The sequence below is a fragment of the Haliotis rufescens genome, unplaced genomic scaffold (assembly GCF_023055435.1).
Source record: "Haliotis rufescens isolate VD_foot unplaced genomic scaffold, xgHalRufe1.0.p SCAF_19, whole genome shotgun sequence".
NCBI lineage: Eukaryota > Metazoa > Mollusca > Gastropoda > Lepetellida > Haliotidae > Haliotis > Haliotis rufescens.
Window position 1 is genome coordinate 20,757,464 of NW_025963879.1, and position 12,732 is coordinate 20,770,195.

Consider the following 12,732-nt stretch of genomic DNA (forward strand, 5'->3'; position numbering starts at 1 on the left):
TAAATGTGACATCAACATAATCAGAAACACTCTGACAATCTGTGTACTGTTATATTATTTATGATTTCATTGAAACCAAGAAAAATGGTCAGAAATCCCGATAACTACCCTTGTCGTTGTGCGTGATTTTGCCTCAATCATGGCGCCACGCAGGACGGAAACTTTGACAATTTCTGTTGAATATACCAAATCATTCCCTAATTCTTGCTACGAGTCTAATTCCATCCATATTCTGAATGTTATGGGATTGGCTCTACAACTTAACTAGTATGTCAAAGATATGCTATCAGTCACTAAATAGTTCGTCGGTTATTTACGGGTTCAAACAGTATACGATAAGGACGTCATGAAACGACTTGTTTACTTTCTAGTTCTAGTGACAAGTATCTGTAAGTAATTTCCATGTCTTTTCTAGCCTTCATATTATATCATTCTTAAATTGGCGATTTATATTCTAACATTGTCGATAATGTTCTACAGAGATTACTCTACTGGGTTTCCGTGAAGATCCGGGTTAGAATAGGTCTTCAGCAACCCATGCTTGCCGTAAAAGGCGACTATGCTTGTCGTAAGAGGTGACAAACGGGATCGTGTGTTATGTATTGTTAAATAATGTTGTAATTGTTTTTGTTTTGTTTCTGTTAAGATTCAGTAGAAGTTCATAATAGTGTGTTTTAACAATAATTAGTTGTCAGAAATGTATTATTGAAAGCAATGGTTACTGTATTTTTCATGCTTTTGGAGTCAAGTGTAAATTGGAATCTTCTGGAACAGATATAGGCTAATCCAGCATGATATGGAACTTTCTAGAAGGTGTTTCGACTACACGAGTTGGCTATGCATGACTCTCTCATCTCAAATTACATCAAGACCAGAAGTTGTGTGAAGATTATATTTTTCACCCTGGATATCTAGCCTAGGGCTATTTTGGAAGCTAGACCTATGTTGCTGCTTGGTGAATATTATTATCTCTGACTTTATTGCTACTGCCACTGCTCTTGTGCCACTCTGAATTTTGTGCTGCTCTATTGTGAACTGCCATTGCAATTACTTTTGGAGTTGGCGCCTAACAGAACCTGGGGGCTCGTCCGGGAAAAGAATGAATATATCACAAATATTATTCAGCAAAATTATTGGATTAAATTACTGTCTAATATTGTGTGAAGCCAACAATCACAATGGTGTTGTTTAAGGTAGATATGTTTGTACGCCAACCATCTACAAAACAGGTCTCTATGCTTAATATGTCTGAACTGGTCATTTCGCCCAATATCACAAGCCTTACTTCAAATTAGGTATGCTTAAGGCCGATGTAAAGGATATTTAGATTACTTACCTCGTTGAGGACGAAATTTTGGCTGATGATGTTTTGGCTTTAAAGAAATTAGAATTCAACAGACGAAACATGGCAATGGAAATAGAAAATTGGCTTAAAGAATTGAAAGCTGAAAAAGAGAAATAAAAATAGTAATTGAAATTTGAGAATGGAAGAGAAGAGAGAAATTCGGATTAAGCAAGAAAAGAGAGAAAGAGAGAGAGAGAGACATTACCAAAACCATGATAATAAATTGAGCCGTAATTATTCATAAAGGAATAGCCTCTTGAAACCTCTTGGATAGCAAGCATGTACTGATTACCTCACCTAGGTTTAGGCAAAGGACCACCACAATCAATGATAAACCTGCTCAAAGGTTCTTCAAAGGCTGGAATGCATTTCAAAGGTCTGGCTGGGATTGTCTGTATATCTGTTTAGAGAGAGAGAGTTCTGTGAATCAATTTGTTTCAGCTTAATTTCTTTATCAGCTTTAATTTCCAATTGCTTTATCCGAAAATCTTTTGGTAATGTTCTTCACTATGGTTGGTTCACATGGGACTATTCAGTCAAATCAGGATCTAATTTCATGCCATGTGTTTTCCAACAGGCTATGCACCAGTTTGCCTAGCTTATGTCTAATGCATATCATCCCGAATCGCAGGGAGCTTCAGAGAGGTGTCATCAAATAAGAATATGCCACTTTCTAAATGGCATTGTGTATTCAAATAAGAATATGATAAGGACATACTGTTTTGAGTAGGATTGGGATGAAGGCATTCATTTGTTGAGTCAATTCAAGAGTCCTATGCTTAAGGCCTTTTGATCTTGTCTCTTGGCCTTACTGTTCGTGGACCCATAAGGCACTTGAATGAGTATTGGCTTAATGAAGTTTGTTGGAGTATGTTCATCATTTCAGGTTAGACTTCCTAAAAACTTTGAACTTGCTTGGGATAATTTTAATAATTCCAGGACGAAATAAAAGTACACTATCACAAAAAATCTCTAGAATTATTGGCGATAAAGCTTTAGTGTTTTTGCCAATCCCTGATCAGCCATTACGTGCTAGGTGCCATGGTCCGTGTGTTTTTGATAGGAAAGTCGGTGATACAGCTTTGTCATGTCAATATGGTGTAAAATATCTTGAAATAAATGACGATTTACCGACTCAGTGTGTCGCCTATCCAGCCTAGACCTATTTTGGAAGCTTGAATAATGTTGCTACTAGATGAATATTATTATCTTTGACTTTATTGCTATTACCACTGCTACTGTATTTTATATTGCCACTGAATATTGTACTGCCCCTCTATTGTGTACTGCCATTGTTGTTACTCTATGATCGAATTGTCTATTGTATAACATTTGTTTGTTAATATTTGGTTTCACACTGAATTCTTTTGGGATATAGATTTCTGGCTTAATGTATTGTTTCAATGTGGAAGTGGACACGTTACAACAGTATCAGGCGGAAAAATGACCACTCTTGTCAAATGCTTCGTCCTTTACAACAAATCCATATCGACTGACATATCTACACCATTATTTGCCAATGTATGGAGGTGTATTTCACATTGGCTGCAGTAATAAAGCGCACACTAACTCTGCCTTCCCGTATGGAAATATCGTAATCCAACATACCCCCATTTGGCATGTCTGATGACGAGTAGAGCGCTTGACCTTTCCCAAACTGACTCTTTTGTTGATAATATATCCTCACGATATATTGTTGTTTATTTCAGTTTTCAGTTTTTGTTGGTTCTTGGATGACGACGAATGCAGCAAGTTGTAGATTTGAAGGTGACCGCGTCACCCCAAGTCTAACTTATACCGATGCTGCGTTACATAAATTCGCTTTCTTCGTTAATAAGACCGCCTCCGTGGTCTAGTGGTAGAGCGTCCGCCCGGAGAGCGGAAGGTCTGGGGTTCGATCCCCGACCGCGTCATACCAAAAGACGTTAAAAGATTGTACTTGTTGTTACCCTTCTGGCGCTCGGCATTAAGGGGCTAAAACAAGGACTGGTCGGCTCGGAGTCAGTATACTGTGTCTGAGTGGGGTATCCATGTTAAACTGCGGCATGGTATCTCAGTGAGCTAGCACTATAAATCGGCATCAGTCCGGACTAGTACAAGCAGCCACACTAACACACACACATTCACGTGCATGCACGTCTCTATATAAGTGCAATAATCTTGGACGCGACGTTAAACCCCATTTCACCTCACCTCACCTTCTTCGTTAATACAATTCTTATACAAATTACACTTGTACGATATGTGAACGTAGTATTGATTTCATCATTTTGGAATTATTTTCCATTCCATAAACAGACGCAAATTATAGGTGAACTGTGAACTTTTTGAGGAAGCAACTCTATCTCATTCACCTCGATGTAAGTGTTAATACACCATGACCTACTTTCCGTTCCCGGTTAGCTATAGATATGGTAAACATCTATAACGTTTGACGTGGTAAATTGTGTAGAATAAAGAAATTATTACACACACATGTGTTTCATACGATATTTGCGAAACGAGTGTCAAACTTGTGTATGACACACTTGGTCGTATAATAATCTTTCTATGCAGGATAATGAACAGGAAACTGTCTCTTGTCTTTCAGGCGAAGGTCTCAGTATTGACTGCAAGGGACTGAACGCCACAGTGTGTAGGAACCACCTTCATGATGCAACATCCTACTGCGGTAGTGACGGCAAGCACTATGCCAATCTGTAAGCATTTATCGTCACTAATTGCCCGTTTCCGTAACCTGCATGTTGACTCGTCTCATATTTGTCACCACTCGCCCGTTTCCGTAACCTGCAAGTAGACACGTGTCCTATTCGTCGCCACTCGCCCGTGTCCGTAACTTGAAAGTACACTCGTCTCCTATTTGTCACCACTCGCCCATGTTCGTAACTTGAAAGTCGACTCGTCTCCTATTCGTCGCCACTCGCCCTTTTCCGTAACCTGAAAGTAGACTCGTCTCCTATTTGTCACCACTCGCCCGTTTATATAACCTGCTAGTGGACTCGTCCCCTACTCGCCCATGTCCGTAACCTGCAAGTAGACTCGTCTCCTATTCGTATCCACTCGCCCGTTTCCGTAACTCAAAGTTAAGTGTGAAACATAACAAAATGAATCTGAATGTCTGAAGTATATTTGCCGTGTTATCACTATATAATGTATTTTACATTTTAGCAATGACATTTCAACATCTGAAATATAACATAGAGTATACACTCAGCATACACTCAGTGTATACTACCAATCCACCCCATGTACGATCCCTCTATACTCCCCATATTCCTACGATACAGTTGTGAAATGTGGATGCCGTCATGTGAACACAACGTCACCGTCGTCGGCGTTGGTCCCCACTGCGACCCTGTCACCCGACGACCTACCCACCCGCCGACCACTGATCCTCCCCTGTCGCCATTCGAACGCGCACTCTTCAAGAACATCATCCACGGAATCGACGACCGCATCGCAAGGATTTACCAAAGACACATTTCCCCACAGAATGCAAAGCTGATCTACACCAAGCAAGACCACAAAAACAAGAACTATACACGCAATACCGACTGCTGGGCGTACGGCCTTGACATTACGTGCATGTCTCCGTGGAACAGTGAGCATGGAGTGCGCAAGGCTGGGACGCTGGTGTCTCCCCGCCACGCCGTATGGGCCAGGCACTATAACATCCCTGTGAACACCACGATCAGGTTCGTAGACGCCGGGAACGATGTAGTTGACAGGAGGATCGTAGCTACAAGGTGAGGAAATATAACAAAACTTAGTTGCTTTATGGTTGTTTAACGCCGCGTGTATATACCAGGGTGCCGTGGTACAAAACAACCTTTACTAAGGTTGAACTTATTTACTAAGGTTAATCTTAAGGTAACCTTATCAAAAAGTTACGCCCGTTGCACAAAACTACCTTTGGACAACCTTAACGTGGACAGGATACTTAGCGGCAACCTTAACTAAGGTTGAACTCTTTAGTGTGGGAGACTCAATTATGTCCGTAGTTTCGGTTGAGAGTTATCTCCCCTGCTCGCATCTGCAGACGACTAATATTTATACTTCAACATGACACAGCCGTCTACCAGTGCACAGAAATGGTGTCGGCAATCAAACTTTACATCAAGTGACCTGACACTCTTGGCCGATGAAGTCAAGTGTCGCAGCCATGTTTTATTCGGCTCATTTTCTGCAACAATCACCAATCAATCCAAAATGAGGGAGTGGGATGCAATAGCCGAAAGTAAGTTTCGCCATTCATTCAGCCTAGCTGATGTAGCATCGTTACTTTGTAAATGAGATCAAATTTGTGTATCTATCATTGATATTATTGAAAGCATAACATGACATCCAGTGGTGTTAGAAGAAATGTATTAATTTTCATTTTATATCGAACGTAAGTACAGGCCAAAATAAATTAATAAAAATTCCTCCACACCATTAGATCTATATATTTCTATTTGAGTTCAAAATGTTTAATTTTTAACAGGATGTTTTTTTCAGCCAAAATTGGCAAGGAAAAAAAATAGAAACCCTTCCTACCCGGCCGGTTTGTGAAAAATTTGGATAATAATCTGGAAAATACTACATTGTTGCCTGAATTAAATATGTTTGTCCAAGTTTGTCAGTGTCTCAAGCTGCATGGTGCGATCTCAGAAAACATGCTGTTTCCTCATACTTCTCTCAGTTTCCTCACACATCAACAAGAAAGTAGTCATGTTGAAATTCAATGAAGTTTCAACCTTAGCCACGCTAAGGTTGGGTCTGACCAACCTTAAATTTTCACCTTAACTAAGGCTACCTTAGCGTAAGGCAGTTTCATGCAACAGGAGGTCAACCTTAGTAAAGGCCTAAGGTTAAAACTTAAGGATATAAGTGACCTTAGCGCTAGGGTTGTTTTGTACAACGGCACCCTGGTATATGACTGCAATATGTAATTACTCGTGTCCGGGCCATGTTCCACAAAAAGATCTTAGCGCGGAGATGATCGCAACTCAGGACTTGAACATAGACTTACGACGATATGCTTTGTCGAATGGGTCCCAGGATAAGACAATATTGACATTGTGAGCTGCTGTGGGGGGACGATGACACGCATTCTACCATGACAGTGATGAATGCTTGATTCGGATTGGTTTCAAAGAGGTTTCCATTTTGCTACGGAAACCCCCTTCAAATATAATAAGCCTTTTCACACAAAAAACGTGTGTATGAATACATCGATAGCCTACATATCGATTCATTAAAAAATGGCTGTAGATTGATCACCCGTAAATTGTATCTATATTTCCATTAATACACGTAGGGTCTCTAATACAAGCCAGGTCTCTAATACATGCCGAGTCAAGGGCTCTCGCGAAATTAATAGACAGCTTAGCGTCTAATAGAGGAAATACGGTCGTTTGATATCAGATGTTTTTGGCATTCTAGGCCCAACCCTGACTGCTACGTTGATGACATTACAAGGTTTACACAAGGCATATCTTTTTCATACAAATTAAATGTTCATGAAACTGTCAGGGAAATTCTCATGCGACCAGAATCGGAACAGGCTATTTCTTCATTGAAAAAACCGACAATGACAGTAAAATAAAAAATGATAAAACATGTTTGAAGAAACTTTATTCATGACAACATGTTGTTTACAAACCTTTTTGTGATCGATATCCATTGCCATCTCCGTGTGCCACCACCGTAAGGATTTGGCAGGAGAGGATTTAAAAGTCCATCAGAAAACACTCCAAGATTCTCTAGCTCCTTTCGAAAGGCTAAAACAATGTCCCGACATGACTGAAGTCAAAGCACACTTGTTCATAGCATCTTATCAAACTTGATGAGATTCAGAACATGCACAATTAAGAAAATCATACACGAACCACTGTTTCTGGGCCACAATAGTCACATTAATTTTCTTTCACACGCTTGCCATGAATCTGTGAAAACTTCACATTGACAGGTCAAATCATGCAGATTCCTCATGGCAAAATAGCTGGCTTGTCTGCAGCCATAAAAACGTCTTGCCTGCAGCCTGAAAAGTGGCTGCTCAGTCAAACTCCAGTTACATTGATAATCACATTGTACCAGCAGGCTCATTCCCAGTGAATATACAGGTTGATGTTAAACCACACCACAGATCGGGGTTGTCTTGTCTGGTGAGGCACGGAAACTGTAAAACATTGGCAGACATATTGACATCTTTGAAGTGAGAGTAACTGCGATGTAGGTCAAGTTCTGCCATATCCAAGTTAGGGGTGGAGAGGCGTTTATTTTTATTATTTACTGCGGGTAATTGCTAAGTAACTAATAAGACTTAGACATGCAAAATAAATAGTAGAATGTTTATTCATAAAGTTTGTTGTAGAAATATATTCGTTTAGCATTTAAAAACCAATGTCACCCCTTCAATGGAAATGGCATACTCGATTTCCAAGAAATGACCTCTCTCGCTGATTTCCAAGAACTGACTTGGGGCCAGTCAGAAGTCCAAAAAGTGCAGAGCAGGTTGCCATGAAATTAAAACATCTGTCTTTGGACTAAAATAAGAGGTATCTACTCTACAGTGGGACTACATCAAATTTCAAAACACAGTAGGTTTATCTCCTCAATCAACCAAGTCATTGAGTGTGCTCCTTACTATTCAACAATCTCCTCGAACGGCAAACATAGGCTGCTGGGGACCAATTTTAAGCCGTAACTTATCACTTATCTTGATGTTTTGTACGCCACACTCAGCAATATTCATTCCAGCTATATGACGGCGGTCTGTAAATAATCGACTCCGGACCAGACAATCCAGTGATTAATATCATGAGCATCGATCCACTCACTTGGGATCGATGACATGTATCAACCAAGTCAGCGAGCCTGAACACCCGATCCCGTTAGTCGCCTTTTACGCCAAGCATAGTCGCCTTTTAGGGCAAGCATGGGTTGCTGAAGACCTATTCTACCCCTGATTTTCACGGGCCTTATCTCGATGTAAACAGGCACAGGTCTTAATCACGGCCCTCACAGATGCTTAAAAATACAAAGCATGCTTTCAAAGATAGATAATGGGTATAAAGAAGGTCTTATGTTTAAAACAAACTTTGGTCCAGGTTATATAAGATACAATGGCGGGTTCGAAGCCTCTTCTTAGAATATTACTGAAAGCGACCTCAAACAATTCTCACTCACAGATTATGATCCTGTAAACGTTGGTTACACCAAGGTAGTAGATACTTATGACTTCCACAAGCGATACTTTGAGTTTATATCCCATAATATAAAATAGCTACGCGATAAATCGCAAAGAGCAATGAAGAACGAAGCGTGGTTCATTTCACGATAAAACATTGTTCTAACATGACGTCATTTTGCAGATTCGAACATGCGCTCGCAGCTTGATGACGTCGTATATTGGCCGACGTAATTTATTAGAGGGATGTGTCTTGTGAGTTATCCCAATAGATGTAGCTTGGTAACGTAGATAAACGAAATGGCCGACTATCGCAACCAAAGGTGGTAGAGACATGACAATCGGTGTTGGGAGAAACAGTACAGATAATCGACGTGAAAATTGTGAGAATATCCGGGACTTCAACCCCCTGTTTATAAAATTGACTTTAACATTGCCGAGGCCCCTCATGGTTTATTCTCCCTGCAGTGTTTTATTGTATGATAAACACTCGTCGTTTACTTCTTAACTGAGCAGACAAGCCATTATGTAGCTGACATACATTTCACAGCAGCGTTATTCCCAACTTGCCCATACACCTGAAGCCATGTTATAAAAATGATGGGACCCGTGAAGATCGGGTTAGAATAGGTCTTCAGCAACCCATGCTGAAGGCGACTATGCTTGACGTAAGAGGCGACTAATGGGATCGGGTGGTCAGCTCGCTGACTTGGTTCATGCATGTCATCGTATTCCAACTGCGTGGATCGATGGTAATGATGTCAACCACTGGATTGTGTGGCCCGGACTCGATTATTTACAGACCGCCGTCACATATTTGATATATTGTTGAATGCGGCATTAAACAACAAACAAACATATAAAAAATATAGTCATTTGTATTTTCAAACACACACCACCTTTCTATTCTCTATTTTACCATTCTCTATTACCATTATATTATGATAAATAGTAGCATGTGGATATAATACCCTGGATAATCGAGGATGAGTCAACCATGGTATATTTTGTGATCTAAACAAATCTCTACCCAGGTACGTGGATCCTGCATCCCACAGTTTCTGGGGACACGATATCGTTGTTGGCCTGCTTGACCAGGATGTTCCGTCAACAATCGGATTTGCTCGAGTGCTTCCGCGAAACCTTACATCATTCAGAGGTCCTCGTCAAGACCGTCTCCCGACCTTCAGCTCCGATTTCGAGGAGAAGGCTTTGATTGATGACTTAAGTGTAATCTCGTCAAACTACGCGAGTCTCCTCGAACCATCCAAGTTCTCATTACGTCATCTCTACTATGAACCAAAGATCGTCGGCGACAGCGGCAACCCGACGTTTTTCGTCATCAACAACGAGCTCGTTCTGTTATTTGTTTTCACGTCTGGCGGAGCAGGGGGCGGCACGTCTATCGTTCATTATCATGATCAGATTAACGCCATCATGGCGACACTGGGTGGCGGATATCGCCTCACCGAGGTCAATCTTGACGGATTCCTCAACCAAGGTCACACTCTCCCTATTATCATTGGATAAAGTATGTATGCTTGATCAGTAGTTTCCATGGTAATAAAAAAAAGACATGCATTGTATACGGCTCCATATTTTAATCTAATGTACTTTGCGATCGAGTCAAACTGTTTTAAAGGAGAATGTTTCTTGATTTAAGTATTATTTCTATCCGTATGTACGTGAGACATTCGCTTATGAACTCCGTGAAGGTGAGAAAGTAACATAATATTTCTTCTTCTCGAGTGGTCAGGCGCTTGGTTGATGCCTTTTGATGCCCAAGAGGTAGATCGATGCTCATGGTGTCAATCGCTGGTCCAGGCTCGATTATTTACAGACCGTCGTTATAAAGCTTGCATATTGCTGAATGCGGCGTTAAACAAGAAACAAACAAACATCTACAAGGCATAGATGGGAGCTGTTATTATATGCTAACGCTGATGAAATGCACCTTCTATATATCAAGCCTTTAGGGACGTGCAGCCAGCACCAATTCAAACAACAATAGTTCTGAGAATATTATCTTCGTTTCACCACTACTTAATGAAATCAACCCGTAAAGATCCGGGGAAGAATAGGTCTTCAGCTACCCATGCTTGTCGTAAGAGCTGACTAAAGGGATCGGGTGATCAGGCTCGGTGACTTAGTTCATGCATTTCCCATATGCGTTGCTTGATGCGCATGATGTCAATCACTGGATTGTCTGGTCCAGACTCGATTATTTACAGACCGCCGTCATATATCTGAAATATTGCTGAGAGCGGCGTTAAATAACAAACAAACTTAATGAAATCTAATAACATTATACTATATATTGGACATGATTGGGTTTAAGACAGCAGGGTCCTTAATATGTTGATGACTGAAAGAATGACTGAAGTAAGTGAATGCATGTTGTACTGGAGGCATGGACTTCATCAATTATCCACACAACATGGTTCCCCATTGACATAAGCTTCGGTTTTTCATAAATTTCAGCCCTCACTCTGTGAACCTCCATACTCAACTGAACTCACACAAAGTGAAAGTCAATTCTTACGTGGTTGTTCAGCAATACAATAACTCAGGACTCGTGAAGATCCGGGGTAGAATTAGAAGATAAATACTATGTGTGTCTATATCCGGGATTTTATCGAGTATCTGCATCTTAGCTTGAGGGGCTCGAATGAAAATTTCCAAGATGCAAATACTCGATAAAATCCCGGAAATAAACACACACATAGTATTTATCGATATTGTAAACCTATTGTTTTATGTAGAAAAAAACATGAGCACGCTTTAACACCTCGTACTTTCTCGGATGTGATGCGTCAACATCGAACGTTCTGTTGCTGCTATGGTGATTGTGATTTTGGTAATAACGCACACCGGTAATGAGACGCAAATACCATCACGTATATTTCAGCTGCGAAACCTACATCCTTGAATTCCTCATACATTTTCGAATCAAATGCCAAATGGTCTTTTACACCAATACAAACTATCTAAATGCAATGAAGCAAAATAAATGAGGTGTGAAAACGGACGCTGAAAAAACTGCACTTGTTGGAAATGCAAAAAATGTCTATTCGTTGAGTACATTGGCTCGAGATCTGCATTTTCAGAATATACACGGGAAGAGAATCGTAGGAAGAATTAGGGAATTAAACATATATACATTGCAATAATTTGATATTTTCAACAGAACTTGTCCAAGTTCCCGTACTGTGTGACGCCATGACTGACGCAAAATCACGCACAACGACAACGGTATTTATCAGAATTTCTGACTATTTACGTTGGTTTCAATGAAAAATACAACAAACAAAAACAGTACACAGATTGTCAGAATGTTTCTGATTACTTACATGTCACATTTATGTATATACGATCCCTGAATCAACGAAAGTCCCTTCGTAAAATCCCGCGCACTGTTGACAGTCAACACGCCATTTTGAAAAACTCGGTCACCGGTAGTGATGTCAAACTTCGTCATATTTGTTGTACATATTTGGTAATTTCCCTGAGGTGAAGGTCCTTGAATGAAAGTACACACGATCATTGTTAACTGCTTTTTACTGTTTCATGATGTAGATCTTGCATATATTTTAGTAAATTTATCACACAATTAATTTCACTTTGGGAATTAATTTTAATTGAAAATTTAAAATCCCAATAATTCCCATGAATAGAGAAATCAAAATATTTGTTATGAATGTTAATTTTGTATTTCAATTTCCGTCCATTGTTAATTAGTATGCAAAACATGCTGAGTAATTATGTATTCCTACACAGTGATTCGGTCGCTTGCTTCAGGGAATGCAAATCATATTTTCACCCTTTGACATTTGGTCATGTGACCCAAATTAGCCAATCACAACACAGAGCACTCTTTCTATAGGTTTACAATAGGTCTTCAGCAACCCATGCTTGCCGTAAAAGGCGACTATGCTTGTCGTAAAAGGGATCGGGTGGTCAGGGTCGCTAACTTGGTTGGTGCATGTCATCGATCCCAATTGCGTGGATCGATTCTCATGATGTCAGTCACTGAATTATCTGGTCCAGACTCGATTATTTACAGACCGCCGTCATATAGCTGGAATATTGCTGAGTGCGGCGTCAAACAACAAACAAACCAACAAAACTATAACGAACTACGGTTATAACGAACAAAAATGAGTGGTCCCTTTGAGTTCATTATAACCGTAGTTTAGTGTTTTGTGGAACTTGCCGT

The 12,732-nt window shown here is 40.2% G+C and overlaps 1 protein-coding gene across 1 annotated transcript; it reads left to right on the forward strand.

Annotated features, from left to right (window-relative positions):
- The first annotated feature begins 310 nt into the window (after positions 1 to 310).
- On the forward strand, positions 311 to 10,102 carry LOC124112830. Its single transcript, XM_046472991.2, has 4 exons — positions 311 to 389; positions 3,936 to 4,044; positions 4,633 to 5,091; positions 9,551 to 10,102. Exons 1-4 carry the CDS (start codon positions 347 to 349, stop codon positions 10,044 to 10,046), a joined length of 1,107 nt encoding a protein of 368 aa, XP_046328947.2. The 5' UTR covers positions 311 to 346; the 3' UTR covers positions 10,047 to 10,102.
- Positions 10,103 to 12,732: the final 2,630 nt, after the last annotated feature.